The sequence below is a fragment of the Cervus elaphus genome, chromosome 8 (assembly GCF_910594005.1).
Source record: "Cervus elaphus chromosome 8, mCerEla1.1, whole genome shotgun sequence".
NCBI lineage: Eukaryota > Metazoa > Chordata > Mammalia > Artiodactyla > Cervidae > Cervus > Cervus elaphus.
Genome location: NC_057822.1, coordinates 42,515,998 through 42,534,722, shown reverse-complemented (window position 1 = coordinate 42,534,722; position 18,725 = coordinate 42,515,998). Strand labels below are relative to the sequence as shown.

Genomic DNA, 18,725 nt, shown 5'->3' with positions numbered 1-18,725 from the left:
GGCCGCTGGCAAGCTCTGTATCTGTTTTTTTTTTTCCCCTCTAAAGTTTTGCCTTTGTAGTAATATCACAAATGGAAGCATATGTAATGTAATCTTTTGAGTCTGGCTTTTTGGCACAGTGCATTTGAGATTTATCCATTATTATATGTTTTGTTATTTTGTTCCTTTTTTATTACTGAGTAGTGTTCTATTGAATGGATTTACCAGTTTGTTTACCATTTTCCCAATTGAGGGACATTTTGATTATTTACAGTTTTGGGTGATTATGAATAAAACTGCCAAGTATATTCGTACACAGACTTGTGTGTGAGCACAGGCTTTCATTTCATTTGGGTAAAAAACAGGGATTAGGATTACTGGGTTGTTTGGTAAATGAATGCTTAACTTTATAAAAAATTGGATAGCTGTTTTCCAAAGAAACTGTATAGTTTTGCACGCCCACCATCAGTGTGTAAGACTTCCAGTCACTCTGCACACTTGTTAGTGCAGGGTGCTGCCATAACGGCCTCCCTGGTGGCCCAGATAGTGAAGAATCTGCCCGCAGTGCAGGAGCTCTGGGTTCAGTCCCTGGGTCGGGAAGGTCCCCTGGAGAAGGGAATGGCTACTTACTCCAGTACTCTGGCCTGGAGAATTCCATGGACAGACGAGCCTGGCGGGCTGTGTAATTGTCATTACATATATATATACATATGTATATATATATGTCTTTTTTTTTTTAATTCAGCCATCCTAATAGGTGTATAATAGTTTCTTGTGTGGTTTTGATTGACATTTCCCCAGTGAATGATGATGTAGAACATCTTTTCATGTGCTCATTTGCCATCTGTTTATCTTCTTTGGTGAAATGTCTGTTCACATGTTTTTGCTTCCCGCCCACACCTTTTTAATTGGTTTGTTTGTTTTCTCACTGAATTCTTATATATTCTGAATATGTCTGATTAATTTTGTGGTTCGCAAATGTTTTCTTCCATTTTGTGACTTGCCTTTTCATTCTCTTAGTGGTCTCTTTTAAGGAGCAGCTCTTTATTCTGATCCGGTCCAGTTCATTGCTTTTTTCCCTTTTGTGTATTGGGCTTTTGATGTGTTTACAGACTCTTTACGTAAGGTCAAAAAGATCTTTGACTTATTTTCTTCTGGAAGTTTTTAGTCTTAGGTTTTTATAGTTAGGGCTGTGGTAACTGAACTATAGTTTTGTTTTTCAACTCAAAGTAGAATAAATGCCCTTGTTAATGGTTTGAATAGAATATTATGTAATGTCTTTGGATCACTGAGGGCTTATAACATGGGAGATTTTAGGTTGGATCTAACTATAAGAAATTCATAATGGTGTTTTCAGAGTTTTTAACTCAGTGATTCTAGGTTTGTATTAGGATGTTACAGATTGATTCCTAAAATGCCAGTAATGTGTATCTGGTGATTCAAATGACAGAATATACCTTCTTGTAATTGTTTATTAGTTTACATGCTTTTACATTTTTACCATGGCTATGTAAACTTGACAGTGGATTATGTTTAAGCTCGACTACTCAAGATTTTTATACAACAGAATTGAGTTTTAGGTTTTGATACTGGCATATATACGTAGAGTAAATCCTGTAGCAGCTCTTGAGTGCTTTTATAACATTCTTTATATGAGTATCCATATGAATCCAAGTTTGAGCAATCTTATAGCTCCTGTAGATCAGTTTTAGGCATGTAAAACCATTTGACAGTCTTGGAAAATGTGAATTGTCGGATTTTTCTCTTATCGCCTCCTCCCCTCCCTTCCTCCCTCACCTCTTCTTCTTTCCTTTCCCCTCCCCCGCCTTTGATCCCCTCGCCTTTCTCTTGCCTCCTCCTCTCCCCTCGCTCTCCTCTCCTCTCCCCTCCCTTCTTCTCTTCTCTTGCCCTGCTCCCTCATGGGTGCTCCAGGACTTGATCTGTCTGTGCAGTAGGCCCTTAGCTAATGATTTTAAGTTGGAGAGGAATCAAGATAAAATTTAAGAACTTGATTGCGTTAGGCGATTGGATGGATTAGGAAAGAGTGTCTTCTGTTTGCATTAGTTGTTGAAGTACTCTGAGCAAAATGTAGTGAAATTGCTGATACATATGAACAAGTTCCAGGATGATACTAAAATTAGATATATTTTGATACACACTTTGTATCTTAGCTTTTTTTGATAACTAAATTTTCTAAACTCTAGTTTTAGAGAAGGATATTTTTGATTGAAAAATGTGATTCAGAATTATGTCACTTGACCTTTTGCTGAAATATTTTATGATTTCCTTTAAACAAATTGGTTTGCTACTTAAAATTTACTATTATTATTATTTTGGAATAAGACTGTGTGTCAAACATTTTTTCTTTTGCTTTCCTAAATGTTATTCTTACCTTGTTAAGCTTAGTTTCTGGTGTTTAATTGCTGGTGTCTGCAGAGGAAGCGAGCCATAAATTTTAATTGTGATGATTGTGAAACCCTGTCAAACTACTAATTTAATAAACTCATAATATTGATTAGTAATGTATTTAGATATAGCTTTTCCAAACCTAACCATAATTTTATTTACCTGCTTTCCTGTTTCTGCACTTTGATAGACTGTCAACTGAGCATTAACTGTCAGTTTGCATTAATATTTGTCAGATGGCAGTTAACTAAATATTTTTATTTTTTAATAATCTTGGTGAGATTCAGGCATTGTACCTAAAGTGTTTTATTGTCTGAGATAATTTTAATGACAAATGTGTGTTCTGCCTCTCTTCCAGGTCATCCTGTTCAGTTCTACAGCATGAATAGACCTGCTGCTCGCCACACTCCCCCAACCATCGGGGGCTCCTTGCCCTATAGACGCCCTCCTTCCATCACTTCACAAACAAGCCTTCAGACTCAGATGAACGGAGGACCTTTTTATAGCCAGAACCCAGGTTAGACTTTCTTTTGCAGCCTATGGAATGTATCTAATTTAAAAATCTTCAATTACCGAGAAAAAATCTTTAATTGCAAATGACTGGTATATAGTAGATGATTAATGTTATTTGTTGAATGAGTGGAAGAATGAATACAGGTTGCCGATACTGTATCTACCAGTTCTTTTGAAAAATCAACATATGGTTTCCATATAGAGTTATAAAACTTAATTTTTCTCAATAGAATGTTTTTGAATGTGCTAGTGATTATTTGTTTTTTAAATTAATACTGTGGTGAACAGTGTTTCCTTCTTATTTAGTCAGATATCCTTGCTGTATGAATAGCAATTAATGAAATTTGAGCATACATGAACAGGGTTTATAAGTAGCAAAGGAAAAGGGAAATATTTTTGAAACTGCTTTGTGGTAGACAGTTACACTGTCTTCTTCAGTTCTGCTACCGAACCTCTGATGGAACAACTGCACCTTGAACAGATTGATCCAGGTGTAACAGTCATCTTCCAGTTGCATCATGCATACAGAAGAACTAAAATAGCACATATTTAATACTTAACACTCATTTGTTTTGCTTCTTCCCCAGAGAGGGTAAGAGCAAATATTATTCTCTGTGACTGCTGTGGACATGTTATATGAACTGGGTGTGTTTTTCTGGATTTTTGCCAAGAGACCAGTAAGCCCATGTGTGATCACCTCTAGTAATTATTCCATTTTGGATAAGCCCTGCATTGTATGGAGCTAAAATCTGTCTACGTTTTGGTGAAACCTTGTTATATCCTTTGGAGTCTTGCAGAACAAATTTGATCTTCCTGTTACATAAATGGAGGTTAAAGAATACTTTTTTGTTTTTTACCTCATTTGATTCTTATAATCATGTGATCATTTTCATCTGTATTTTACAAGTGAGGAAACAAACTAAGATAGTAGTCAAGTTGGGATTTGAATTTAGGTCATCTGACTCTTAAGTTTCCTGTTATTTCCTGGTGGTTCAGAGATTAAAGCGTCTGCCTGCAATGCGGGAGACCTGGGTTCGATCCCTGGGTCGGGAATGTCCCCTGGAGAAGGAGATGGCAACCCACTCCAGTATTCTTGCCTGGAGAATTCCATGAACAGAGGAACCTGGTGGGCTACAGTCCAAAGAGTCGGACACGACTGAGCGACTTAACTAACTTAACTAATCCTACTTCAAGATTAGAAAAAATCTTTCTTTTACCCTCCCAACGGTAGGAGGGTGGGAAGGAGGGTGCCCACATTGTAATGTAAAAAGCTGTAAACAGTTTTTCATCTGTTTCATCCTGGGAATAGTGCTTGGTAACTACTTGTTGAATGTGGAATGAATCCCTTGTTATTCAGATCCTCTCATTGTTTTGGGTCCCTCTTGTAAATTAAATGCCACATTTATAGTCTAATCAGTGCACAGAGGAGCTTGGCAGTCTACAGTCCACAGGGTCACAAAGAGACACAAGTGACACTTAAATAGACATGTTTTTTAAAAAAATTTTACATTAGATTATTTTGAGAAACATGCATGTGCATTTTTAATAAGTCTTTTTTTGTGTGTAATAAAGTTTTATTAAAGTATAAAGGAGATAGAGAAAGCTTCTGACATAGGCATCAGAAGGGGGCAAGAGTACCCCCTTGCTAGTGTTAGCAATGGAGTTATATACTCTCCAATGAATCCAAAGAATGTCTGGAGGTTGTAAAGACCTCACCAGACCTACTCCCATAATTTACATTTTAAGATAACAGAGTTGGCCAGAAGGTTTAATCCAAAGATGGTCCTCAGGCAGGATACATCCTTGTAAAGACCAGACCTACTCCCATAATTTATGTTTTAAGATAACAGAATTAACCAGAGGGTTTAATCCAAAGACTGTCCTCAGGCAGGATACACTATTGTTATATAATCCTAAGGGATGTAGAGGAAAAAAAGTAAAAAAGTTTGTCCTTTCTTCCTCCTTGAATATCTCAGACCTCTCTCTCCTTGGGGACCCCTAGGCTTCTGATCAACCTGCCTAGGAAATGACTCTCTCATTCCCCCCTTTTCTTTTAGGAGAATTATATTGCCTAGGGAAAAGGGGCATCGTTCTCATTCCATAACTGCTTCCCAGCTGACAAGGGGCGTTGTCCCTAAATTGGTGAGGCAACATATTCTCCTAATCCTCATAGTGAGGATGTCTGATCCAGGGGCTCCAAGTAATAGTTGGAGGAGGCTGTGGCACTCATAGGAGCTCGGACAACTATTTGTAAATTAAAAGCTTTTAGACGGTTAGAAAACCCCATTATAAAGTTACAGATGTAAGGCAAAATAGTCATTAAACCAAGTTAAAATCAAAATGAAAAGTCACATTATGTCCATAGTTACATCAGTCCATCTTAAGGTTGTTAGATGTCATCAGTTTAAGAAGAGGCATCACATGCAATTGTTGAAGGTATTTGCAGACTTGGAGAAAGTCCTTTCCTTGAAGTGGAGATGTCCACCATGGGACGCCTTTCACGGATGAAGAAGGGAGTGGTCCACAGACCCAGCAGTTAGACCGATTGTGGAATGCAGCATAGAAGTGAGCCCAGGACAGGAAGGCATTGTCTTGAGGATCAGACGGCAGACTCAGGATTTCTGGAGTCAGCAGAAGTAGGCTCACATAGATTATCAGGCCCATTGGCTCTTGGGTGGTGGTTGGTTTCAGTGTAGGTATGGAGGCTTTTGGACGGTCTCTTGTTACTTAATGTTCCGTGTAGTCAGGAGTTTTCTGGTGTTCTCAGGTTTTGGGCTTAAGTCTCCTGCCTCTGGATTTCAGTTTTATTCTTCCAGTAGTCTCAAGACTTCTCCAACTATATAGCACCGTGAGTGTCCAGGAGTCTCCAGTGGAGGTGTGGGTTGGCGGCGGCCTGCTGCAGGGTCGGGGGCTCTCTTTAATGAGTCTTAAATAAAAGTAGTTGCTCTTTTCCAAGTGTTTGACCAAATTAAAACCTATAATTAAAATTTAATTAATTTAAAACCCTTTGGGTTATTCTGTTTTTTAAAATCTTGTTTTCTTGAAGTGTAGTTGATTTACAGTGTCGGGTTGGTTTCAGGTGTATAGCAAAGCGCTCCAGTGATACAGGTATATATCTCTTACTGCTGTCTTTGATCACACTTAATGATTTTGAGTGTGCCATTCTTTTTAACTCATTTTGAGCTTCGTTTTGTCAGATATGCCTGTCTTCTTTTCTTTTAAAACCCTTATTTGTACAGATGCTATTTTGTACCTAAATGCATATTTCATTTTTAAATTGTAATTGGTTAGATATGGCCTGTTTCATAGTTCTGCTAAAGATAAGCTCTCTCCCTGACCCTTTTGGAAGTCTAGACAGTTATTGCTTATGGCCTTTATGCCCGTCTTTATCCTTACATAGAGTTTTAAAAGAATAGTGTCAATCCAAAATGGGCCGATTCCATAATGGAACTGGGAGATGCTTCATTATTATAGCTTGGGACCAAGTATACATGATATTCAGAAAGTATATATAGGGGTATTTCATGCTATGTACATGTACATACTAATATACTGGTCCTGTGAGAACCCTCTTGGTGGAATTTCTTTGAAGCTTATTTAAGTATGTATTTAAATGTATTTTAAATATGTATTTTAACACTTCTCTGTAAATCTGATTTTGCACATATTTTGAAAGTATATGTTAAAGTAGAAAATAACCGACTCTAAGGAATGAGTGTTAAAGCATTTTTCACACTCATGAGAAGTATAAAGTGAATTGGATTTTTGAGCCTTCAGCATAATGTGTGAAGCAATTTAGTTAGTTTTTATGTACTTCTCTTGATTAAGTTCTGTCTTTCTTCTCCAGAGGTTTGGTATTTGTTTAAAGAGGATGACTACAGCTTTGTTAGTTGAATAATCAAGTGCTTTTTTTTTAACTAAAAAAGTTTTTAATTAAATCATGTTCTTTGAAACCCTCTTTTTGCAAGACTTAATGCTTTGTAAGCCAGTATTCTAAGGCTGTTAGATAGACTTTCATTTTGTCTGCTTCAGATGATTATGTAAGTCTCATATTATTCCCACTTGTCTTAAAATGGTCCTTGTTTTTTGCACTTAGAATGAGAAAATTTGTTGTGTTTTCTCAAGTAACTAATTACCTGATTTAACAAAATGATCCCAGGTTTGTGTTTTATGAGCATATTTTTTGCAGCTGGAGGCTTGACCTGGCTTTGTGTCTCTGAGGAAGTGAGCTGACAGGCAGGATTCACGTGAGTGTAAGCTCAGTGAGGTTTTCTGTGCGACATTACGTCTAACGGCACTGCTCCTATATTTGGGTTGAGTTTGAAATGGCGTCATAACATAGAGATGAAAACATGGAGCACCTGATAGGCAGTGCCAAGTTCTGGAAGCACAGTGATTGTTTTCTAATGGGATTATTTCAGAAACAAGTTAATGAAAGGAGCACTTGAATCAGGACAGAACTGAATCCTATGTGGTTCTTATTGTTTGTTAATCTAATCCAACCAGAGAAACAAGAATATTAGTTTATCATTCATCTTGTCATCATCAAGAGAGGCATTGAAACAACTAGGGTTAATCACAAGTTTTGACAGTTTTTGCCTTCAATATAAATATGAAGCACTTCGGTGGTAAAGAAGAATATACATGTATATTTGTACTTGCACATCTGTACACATTAACCTACTTTGGTAAGTGCCTTAGTTTGGGCCGCTATAACAAAGTACCATCGGCTGGGTAGCTTATAAACAGTAGAGATTTATTGCTTACAGTTCCGAGGCTGGAAGCCAGAGATCAATGTGCCAACACAGTTGAGTTCTGGTGAGAACCCTCTTCAGGTTTTAGGCTGCTGTCTTCTATCCTTGTTGTTTAGTTGCAAAGTCATGGTTGACTCTTTTGCAGCCCCATGGCCCATAGCCTGCCAAGCTCCTCTATCCATGGGATTTTCCAGGCAAGAATACTGGAGGGGGTTACCATTTCCTTCCCCAGGGGGTCTTCCTGATCCATGTCTCCTGAACTGGGAGGCAGGCTCTTCACCCCTGAGCCCCGGGGAACCTCTTGTACCCTTACATGTTAGAAAGAGAGAGAGAACTCTCGGTGGGTGGGTGGGGGTTTGTTTTTGTTTGTTTGTTTTGGCAATGCCTTTTAACAATTGTTTTTAATATCCTTTTTGAGCCTGTCTTTCGCCCAGTAGTTTATACCTCCCACTCCCCAGTCCCCGTATTGTACCCCCTGCTGATCGCCACTGGTTTGTTCTCTGTGTCTGTGACTCGGCTGCTTTCCTGCTGTGTTCACTAGTGTGTTGTATTTTTTAGACCCCACATGAAGGTGGTGTCACACAGTATCTGTCTCTCTCTCTCTGACTTATTTCACTTTAGTAAAATGCCCTCTACGTCTGTCCATGTTGCTGCAAATGGCAACATTCTGTTCCCTCTTGTGCCTGAGTATATCCCACTGTGTGGAACACCTCCCCCAAAGTCCCACATCCTCATACGGTCACGTTGGAGGTTAGGATTTCATGTGAATTTTTGGGGGGATATATTCAGTTCTTAACAATAGGAAATCAGTAATGTGGTGTTTTAAGTACTAAGGCCTTTGGTAAAAGATATCTTAAATTTTACCATTCATATTATAACAAAGACTAAAAGAAATCTAATCCATAAAGTGGAATGTTGGCTCCAAGCAACGTGACTGTGTATAATTATGTGAGAAAGGAATTTCTGAATGAGTATGGTGTTTTATACAGGGAAGATGTCAGGCTTCCCTGAATATTATAAATAACTAAAAAGAAACCTTGAGAAAGCAATGTTGGGTTGGTGATATTGTAAAAGAAAAGCCATAACACATATTCTATAAATGATAATTAACTTATAACATTACTATAAATCTCCAGAAGAATACAGATGTAGGAAGAGGGATTAGGAAAGTATAAATAAAGAGCCGTATCCAGAAGCTGTTTTTGAATCCTCATTTTTTGGCAGTCTTTAGTGTCTGTTGCTGCTGCTGCTAAGTCGCTTCAGTTGTGTCTGACTCTGTGCGACCCCAGAGACGGCAGCCCACCAAGCTCCCCTGTCCCTGGGATTCTCCAGGCAAGAACACTGGAGTGGGTTGCCATTTCCTAATCCAGTACATGAAAGTGAAAAGTGAAAGTGAAGCCCCTCTGTCGTGTCTGACTCGTAGCAACTCCATGGACTGCAGCCTCCCAGGCTCCTCTGTCCATGGGATTTTCCAGGCGAGAGTACTGGAGTGGGGTGCCATTGCCTTCTCAGTGAATGCTTACTCTAGGGAGAACAAAAAAGCAAGGAAAAAACTGAAAAATGTAAGTATATTATCAGACGAATCAGTAAACCAAATAGACCCTTTTCATCATTAAAAATACACACTGTGTTTTTAAATTATGTGGATTAATTTGCTGTTTTTTCTTGGCATAGTATTGTTTTTTCATTTGAAAAGGAGTAACAAAAATGACAGAATTCATTTAACTCTTCTGAGACTACAGGAGTGATAATTATTTGACAACCATATTCTTTTCCATCAAAAAAGCTCTTCTTACTGAGTATGATTAGTTAGGTTCACTTTTAAATGCTCCTAAGTAATACTCCTATCCATGTTTAGAAAATATTTCCCTTTTAAAATGATTACATGAATTCCATCACTGGAATGTAAAATATTAGCAACTAAACTTGAATGGACTATCAAATGGATGGCCTCTAAAGATGATATCTTTAATGGTTTCAGAAATAGTATTTAGAGTGGTTATTTTGTCTAATTTTCTTAGAGTATTTAGAAAGCTGTAAAACACGCACACACACACACACAAAGCAATGTAATAGTCTAATTTTTCTTCAAAACTCTTTTTACCTTTTAACACACTAAGAGTGTTCCATGATTTTGTGAATAATCAGGAAGGTCATGCTTAGGAGTTCTGTATATTTCATCAGCACAGGCTGACCTCTAAGTTTGGTTTACTTTACCTTTTATATCTACATGTTGCTGAGTGCACATAAGCTATAGGTTTTATAGCTATTCTACATAAGATCTCTCTATAAACTCCAGTGTCTTCTTGAGCCTTTCTCTTCACATTAACTTCATTGTTGTGTAATGTGAACATAATATTACTGAATCTTAAATGTGGAGATCTTTTGGTGATTATAGGGAAAGGGTTGTCCTATGAGGAATCAACCAGAGAGAATGGAAACAAATTCATAGTTGCTTTTTGCTCTTGCCTGTTCCTGAGCTACTTGGACTAGAACTGAATATTGTAAACAGTTGTTCACATCAAAATCCTGCTTAAATTCACCTAAAATAGTTCATTTTCAATTCAACTTTAAGGAAGAAAAATCTAGTCTAAAGTAGGATCTTCTGGTTCACAGGTTTTCTGATGAAATCTTGCTGACCAGAAAGAAAATGCTATGGTAACTAAATTAATTTGGATCATCATGTAAAATGTTTGCCTTGGGCAAAGATAGAATTTGGGGCAACATTTGTAAGCTCCATTTGAAACTGAATTTTTTTAACATGCCTTGGACTGGCTTTGAAAAAACCTAACTTGTTTTGTTATAAAGTAATTCCATTTAAGGAAGATCTGGGACCAGTTTTTACCTGGGCTGCCATTGGTGGATGTCCCTAAAAAGACCACGGTAGTTTCAGGTTTTCACTTTCAGAACTAGAAAAGAAAAAAAAAAACATTCATTTAAAAAAAAAAAAAAGTGCTTAATTTACATACGAAAAATCTGTTCTAAGTTAGGTGCCTAATCGTTCTTTTTTAGCGAAATACTAGGTTGTTTTCTCTTTTCTTTTTTTTTTTTAATGGTAAAGACTGAAGTGGGAAATTTCCTACTTTTCCGTCACTGGTGGGGTGGGACTGGTGCTCACAGGCAAGAGGAGAATTCCATCTTGTTTGAAATGAACATGTGCGCTTTTTCTCATGCAGCCGTTCTCTGCTGCTGTTTTTCAGTTTTACCTGCTTTATCTCTGCTACCTTCTCTGGTCATTGTGTCTTCTTACCCCAAGTTTGGAAACAGAGTATTGTGAACGTATCAGCAATTGTTCTAGGCCTCTAAGAGTGGGAGACAGACACACGACTTAAGGGTTTGCAGCCAAGAAGTATAAAAACATATCCAAAAGGTATCTTTTAAAGAAAGTTACCAATTTCTAGGGTTAGGTGACTCTGTCCCTTCAATCTGGGCTATTCTTCAGAATCACCTGGTTAACTCTTGTCCACACAATACATGTCCATGTTTTCCCTGCAGTTACCCACAGCTCAGCTGTTATCGCTCCTAGCTACCACCTTTGGACCTCTTGTTGTTTCTACAAACTCATCCCAGGCTTTCCAGCGGCCTCCCTTGTTTATGCTTAAGTTACTTTCACACATCTTATTTATCATGCCATTATTTCTTCCTGACTTGCCGTTCCCTGTACTTCGAGCCTATTTCATTCCATGTACTACTCACCAATGTTAATGTGGTTAATGGCACCTCTACCTTCACAGTTAGGAAGGAAAAAAGAATCTAAGAATATCTTCAGCTGTTTCCTTCATATGGTACCTAAATCCTTAGTTACCAAATACTCTTTTTTGTCCACACCGTTACTAATTTCTCTCTTTTTCTCTCTGCTTCTATTGCCTTGATTTTTGTGTCCCAGGCCCTGAGTTAGACTTCCTATATACATTTTTTTTTTCCTTTTTAATCTTTGCAGTTACACTGTAAAGTAGGTTGCATTATATCTTTCATTTCACATTTATGGTTTAAATTTGAAAAAGTTAAATAACTTGCTGCTCCAATAGCAAGGAAGTAGCAAATCAGGCTTCTGACGTTAGGTGACTTTATTTATTTGGCTGCACCTCGAGGCGTGTGCGATCTTGTGTGTTGAGCATGCTAAATTGCTTAGTCACGTCTGACTCTTTGCAACCCCATGCACTGTAGCCCACCAGGCTCCTCTGTCCATGGGATTCTCCAGGCGAGAATACTTACCAGAGTGGGTTGCCATTTCCTTTTCCAGGGGATCTTCCCAACCCAGGGATGGAACCTGGATCTCTACTGCATTGTCAGGCGGGTTCTTGACCACTAGCACCGCCTCGGATGTGGGATCTTAGGATGTGGGATCTTAGGATGTGGGATCTTAGTTCCCCGATAACCTGTACTCTGCAGAAGCAGCTCAGCTTTAACCCCTGAACTGCCAGGGAAGACCCGCTAGGTGACTTTGAAGTCCCAAGCTGTTTCCACTTAGCACTCTTTCACCTGCCATTTAAGATCCCTCCCTGTTACATACCCACCTGTAAAAAAAAGGTTTTGCACTTTTTCTCCAGGCATCTTATGCCAGCCATATGGAAATACTTTTGGTTTGTAAACTGGTCATGCTGCTTTATACCTCAAAGCCTTTGCCCCTTATTTGGTTCTCAGCTTGTCTTTCTCAACCCTTGTCTGCTTGTCGAACTCCTGTTCTTCAGGTACCTGCTCAGAGGTTATTTCTGTGTAGCCCTCACCCCTGCCCAAACCCTGGCCCCCTTCCTCACCACCGTAACACCACGTCACCACCACTGCCTCTCCTCCTCCACCGCCACCTGCAGGGAATGCTGCAAGTATTGTTGGGTTGGGGCTATTCTTTTACCTTCCATTCCCAACTAGAATGTGATTTTTTTGAGAGCAGTGAGTCTTATTTATCTTTTTTAGTTTTATTAGTCTAATCTGTGATTTGAAGCTCATAAAGGTGTTCTCTCTTTATAAGAAAATGCACATCGTACTGTTTACCCACTCTGAAGGAAACCGTAATTGTAGAGTTAATCTTCGGAAGTTGTTTGACATGTATCTGGCTTATGTGTATATTTACCTATATTAAATGTTTGTTGAAGACTCACTAGTGGCTAGATGCTTCCCAGGTGTTTAAGAGGGAAAGACAGCTTTGTGGGGAAAGGAATGATTTGAATGAGGCGAGCGTTTTTCTGTAGGGTCACGGTGAAAATGTCCCTGAAATAGGTGGTGTGAATTGGGACTGTGAGAAACGGTAAAGAGACAAACCTGACTCACAGAGAATGGTTTTGATATTGGTCTCTTAGCAGAGTGCTTGCCCCTTAATGGGAAGTAAGTAAACATTTGTTTAATTACCAATTAATTTTTCCTGTTTAATGAAGTAATGAAAAGTATGGAATTAGGATGCTGGCATGTAATGGTCTTTTTTCCCTTGTATTGATGAACATTTAAACTTGTAACCTCCAAGGTAAAATTTGGAAAACCAAACTACTCATGGTAATCTGAAGAAATCCTTTTTTTGAAGACATGCGATTGTATGAAAAGATAATTTGCCATTGTATCTTAGAATAGATGGGTATATGATAAATGCTTCCTGTTGTAAGCTTTTAAAACTTCCCTAACACTTTGTTTTTTGTGTTAATGACTTATCCCTCAAAAGAGCGCCTTAAGACTGCTTGTAAAATGGTGGTGCACAGTGGCTCCCCCCATGTATGTTTGTTTTACTGTGTTATCCTTTCCTTTTAATGTGACTTGCCCTTACCCCTTATCCTCCACACCTTTTTTGTTTTTGCAGTATCTCTTGCTCCTCCTCCTCCCTCCATCCTACAGGTAACTCCTCAGTTACCTTTAATGGGATTTGTGGCCAGAGTCCAAGAAAATAGTAAGTTTATGTCTTCTTTATGCTGTAGATCAGATTATAGGTGTAAAATGTCATTTATATATGATTGGCTGAATAGTCATTCATTCACCAGTATGTCAGATATTTGATTATTATGAATAAGTCACTCACTGTATGAGCCACTAGTGTGGATGATAAAATAACGAAGATGAAATTCTCTACTTTCAAACAGCTTAAAGTCTGCTAGTGAAGATAAGACAAACATAAAATAAGGCACATGTAAAAAGAGAAATCACATCTAATTGAGGAGATGCTCTTTAATTACCAGGCAGCCCACCTTTTTCTCTCTGGATTGCTCAGACACTTAAGTCTGTCACTGGAGTTTTAGGGTTTTGTGGCTGGCCTGAGAATCTTTCTCCAGTCCTGTGATTCCAGGTGTAAAGATGAACCATGCCATGGGGGGTCCCAGAGAACCAAATTGTCAGTCTGTCTCCCAAGATGCCTCATAGACTGGCAATGAATTTAAGTTGGCCTGTGGTCTGGTGTTGAGCAATGCAGGAACAGGTAACTAATTTTATTGACAGGATGAGTTTTCTTCTAGGGAAGCATTAAAATGGAAGCTCAGGAGACTGATACCTACAAAGCAGGAGACCTGCATCAGCGTTTAGTGAGGAATTGTTGTTACAGAGACCAGTGAACATAGTCTGTACGATAGATGAGTTCTCTTGTGAGCAGTCTATATAGCAGGCATGGCACAATCAAAAGGTTGCACGATGGGTGTGAAATCTGAACTAGGGGAATTACACTCATAAAAGAGATAACAGCATCAGGCTGGTGTAGCCCAGTGCCTACATCTCATAGCAGGGGTGGCCTCACCAGTGGGACAGAAACACTTGCATTCTGTTGCTCAAGACTCCTGCTCCTTTGGAAATGAGCATCGCCAGTGCTAGAATGGAAGCTCTATGAGAGCAGGGATTTTTGCTTGTTTTCTTCACTGGCATTTAGAGAAGCGTCTGACACATAGCAGACACTTTTAGTTCCTTTTTTGTGTGTGTGCTTCCACAGCTAACTAAATGCCCCCTTTTTATTGATACATTTCTTTCTTGTATTTTAACTGGTTATAAGCCAGTCGTATTGGCCTGAGGGCTCAGTTCTCTTTCGGGTACCTTTGCATCTCTGTTTGCTAATTTCTGAAAATAGTCTGTTTTACTTGTGTTTATTGGGTGGTACCCATGAGCACCTCCAATACTTCCCACAGTGTGATTACCTTTTAGGATGATCTTTTGTCATTTCTTTCCATAGTTGTATACATTTTCTAACCTACAAAATGTGTACAAACAAGAAACTGTATATAAGGTGAGCCCTGACTGATTTTATAGACATAGCAGGACTTATACATTCAAATGAATGTTGTCTTCTTCAAAACATTCACCTTGGAAAGATATACACCTATCTTTTGGAGCTATCTTTATAGCTTTCAAGTACTTTATTTTGAAGATACTCTCTGGTAGCAGATATTTATATTAAGTTTGATGTTTGGAAGAAGTCTGGAATTATTTGGAACCAGTTATACTGGGCTAAGTAGTACAGCTATAATCTTGTTCTTAAACCTTTCTCTGGCTCCCCATTGCTCTTTGGAGAGAGGTCAGACTGTTATAAGGCCCTTTCTGCTTAGTACTCTTTAGCATCCTCAGGCCTCTTTCTGCTGAACTTTGATCAGCTCTTTTGAAGGGTTCCTACTTTCTTACCTTTGTTTTTGTTACATCTGACATGAAATATCTACCCCCACCTTGGGCCATTAACTGTTCCTCATCCTTCAGGTTCCAGGAAGCCTTTCCTGACCCACATAAGAGATGTGGTCTATTGCTGTTTGCCACGATGACTTGAAGCACTGGCTGCACTTAACTGTAAATGGAAGATCGGTTGTCCATGTCGCCATGACTTTTGCTCACTGCTGTATTCCCAGTGCCGAGCATAGTAGCTGGCCATACTAGGCTTACAGTTGATGTTTCTGAATGAATAATGAAACATGACTCTAAAGTTATTGAATTGCTCTCATCATAGTGTAGCTTTTAAGATAAGAGGCATTGGAGTTCCAATTCCTGCTCTTCCACTTACTTTAGGAGTACTTACTTAATCTTGGAAAGCTAGTTTCCACATGCATAAAATGAAGATTAAAAACACCATCTCCCAAGGTAAAGATTAAAATAAAGATTAAATGAATAATGTATTGTGAAGTGCTGAGTAACTGGAACATTTTAAGTAAAACTAGTAGCTTATGTTAATCTTATTACAGTGACTCTGAGGCAGTTTTAAGAAAAAAGGAGCAGCGGCAGCATCTTGGAGTAATTTTCTGGTATAATTTCCCAAGGTGATTGTTTTGAAAGGCAGAGTTCTTAGGATCCTTTTCTGTGTGTGTGTTTAATCACCTTACCTTATAAATGCAGCTAGGATATATTATTGATTCTTACCATAACCACATGTAATTTGTCCATAAAGTCTATGCAAAAATCATGTGTCTATATTTTTTCTTTACTGAAAATCCCATTAGAACTAAAATGATTATTTTTACTGAGTAAAGAAAGTTTTGAGGTTCATAAAGTAGACAGGTCATGAGTACAGAGTGGCGCTGCAGATTGGAAGGATACTGGAACACAGCAGAGTGTGATGTTGATATGGCTAATCTTCATATTTTAAAATCCATTTGATTAAAAATCCATTTAATTAGATCCCTCAGCTTAGATAAAAGAGAGAAAATAAAGAGGATTGCTCAGAGAATTTCATGGAAATAGTACTGGTACGTCATAAATAAGCATTAATACTGTTCATTAAAATTGGAGCACTGATGAATAAATGCAGCTTCATTCGGTTTATTTTGTTAAGCTAAGCTCAAATATGTACTCAGCATTTTGAAAGGCTTGGGTTCCCAGAGTTTGGAGATGATCTTTTAGACATTACTGCATTCTGATACCTGAACTGTGGAAGCAGATTTCTGTAAGAACACAATTCAAATATTTTAAATTACTGGGTCATAAGTTAGTCTGAATTACTTGAAATTCTGTAGAATAAAAATAAAATGAAACAGACAACAAATATCTTCATGGATCAAGTTACCCAGAGATGTTTGTGATTTCTACCCCACTAATTTTGTAAAAAAAATATTTTCAAGAAATTCATTGAGAGGAATGTGGCAGATTATTAAAATTTGTTCACTGGACTCATTATAATTTGTTATAAATGGAATATGGTTAAAATGTCTAAATTGCTAGTATTTCTGGTAGCCACTCCTCCTTGGATATAATGTGAAGCCAAACTATATTGTACTGATCTTTCTTTGAAAGAAAGGATTATGTATTAGCATAAACAGAGTCCAGAAGCTTAGTTAATAATAATAATTTTGGCTATTCTTTATTCATCATCTATTAGCACTAACCCAAAGGAAGGAGGAAGTCAAGCTTGGAGATTTGAAACAGTGTAGTTGGTGGGGACATTTCTCTTGCCTACTCATTTTTTTTTTAAATTATTATTTTTAGGTCTAGGCTTATATTCCTTGAACGTAGGCGCTTGGATAGGAAACACTGAACTTTGCCCAGTGTGTAGTTTCATCACCAGCTTGATACATTCTTAGTTTCAGATGCGCCACCCCCTCCACCGCCTGTGGAAGAGCCGGTCTTTGATGAATCCCCGCCGCCGCCGCCCCCTCCAGAAGACTACGAAGAGGAAGAGGCCGCCGTGGTTGAGTATAGTGATCCTTATGCTGAAGAGGACCCACCGTGGGCCCCACGGTCTTACTTGGAAAAGGGTGAGTTTCAGAGGAATGTCTGGAAGGATGGGAAGAAACCTTTATGTACATATAGAAGTCTGTATATTTTAATTAATTTCATTTACAAGGTTCCATGTATTGAAGGTCACACTAGTAAAATTTCTGTGACTGATTTTTTGGTTGATTATATAATTTTTCCTGTTGAACGTGCTTTTTATGAATGGTTTCTGTAAGGCAAAAATTTTAAAAAGATAGGGTTTTTCTGGAATGACTCAGGAAGAGACTGATTTTTCCAAATTATTTTATTCCTGCTCCCATGCTTTAAAGCATTCTTTTGTGGTATCTTATATCAGAAGTATCTCCATATGAAACCTTATTCCAGAGAATAATGGTTTCTCAGTTTCTTTGTAAAGTAGCTGTTTGGCATTTCTTTGGATGAAAAGTTTCTCTGAATGTATCAGCTAACCATCATATGGCAGTTTGGGGACAGAGGCTTCCAGGTGTCATCACGACTGGTCAGCTCAGGAAAAATGTGTGTTGTTTCAGGAATTTTCTGTTAAGGAAGTTAAAGCCACTAGCGTACTGGGTTTCAAAACTGCACATTAGAATCACCTGGGAGCTTGCATTAACAAGTAGTGGATTTTCACTTCTGGCTGAAATGGAGCAACAGTAATCAGATTTACCCTTCCTCCTAAAACAATTGACAATGAATCCAGGAAAAGATATGAAAGATAACAGTTTTCAGACACTGATAAGTATTGGTGGACTATGATCCCAGAAAGAAGGATCTCAAACATGGTGTGAGCCTTTAATTGTCCTAGCTTTGCTATCTAGCAGTAGTTTCCAGGCCACGGTGCAAGGAGGTGGAACCCCAATAAGCCTGGACGTCTCACTGAGTAGAGAAGATAGAGATCAGAGTTTTGGGAGGCCACGGAGTATAGGTAACTACACAGACAAAGGACAGAGCTCTGGGATAACCGCCGAAGAGTCTCCTTGAGTCTTTTTTTTTTTTTTTTAACAACAAGGAAGGAAGCTCATTTAATTTTTTTTTTTTAGTAGTCTGTGGAGTCCAATAATAAGTCCCAGGGGTGAAGGTCAGCCCAGGATCCTTGAGTCTTTTGACAGAACGCCGATCTGTACATGCCTGTGAAGAAACTACCTAAGATTGGAGAAGGAATAATTAGAAAGCAATAGGCAGAAAAAAGTCTTGGAAATAACAGGCCTGGGAATAGTTCATGCTCCCAAACCAGTGAGAATAGAAAGACCTTTTAATACACAAGGCATGGAGAAGAGGCCTCAAAATTGTGATTTGTGGGGCCAAATTAGCACTAGACTGTATAGGTTGCCCTGGACTGCCCTAACAAAAGTTTAAATGCAAACTCTGAAAGCATCCAACTGATTTCAAGTAACTTAACTGAGCTCCAGGACAAAACCCAGCGCTGCTGAAAGGACTTAAACCAGTGCACCAAACAGTGTGATG

At 38.5% G+C, this 18,725-nt stretch overlaps 1 protein-coding gene across 19 annotated transcripts in view; it reads left to right on the top strand.

Moving 5' to 3' along the window:
* The window catches only part of ABI2 (abl interactor 2), a 104,356-nt gene that overhangs the window by 74,602 nt on the left and 11,029 nt on the right, over positions 1-18,725 (top strand). For 10 of the 19 annotated variants that reach the window (XM_043910331.1, XM_043910319.1, XM_043910320.1 and 7 more), the window contains 3 exons: positions 2,744-2,902; positions 13,438-13,524; positions 17,111-17,284. In XM_043910331.1, the coding sequence (XP_043766266.1) occupies positions 2,744-2,902; positions 13,438-13,524; positions 17,111-17,284 (420 nt within the window). The remainder of the gene's footprint in view (positions 1-2,743; positions 2,903-13,437; positions 13,525-17,110; positions 17,285-18,725) is intronic. The other 9 variants (XM_043910324.1, XM_043910325.1, XM_043910317.1 and 6 more) reach the window with 1 other exon arrangement.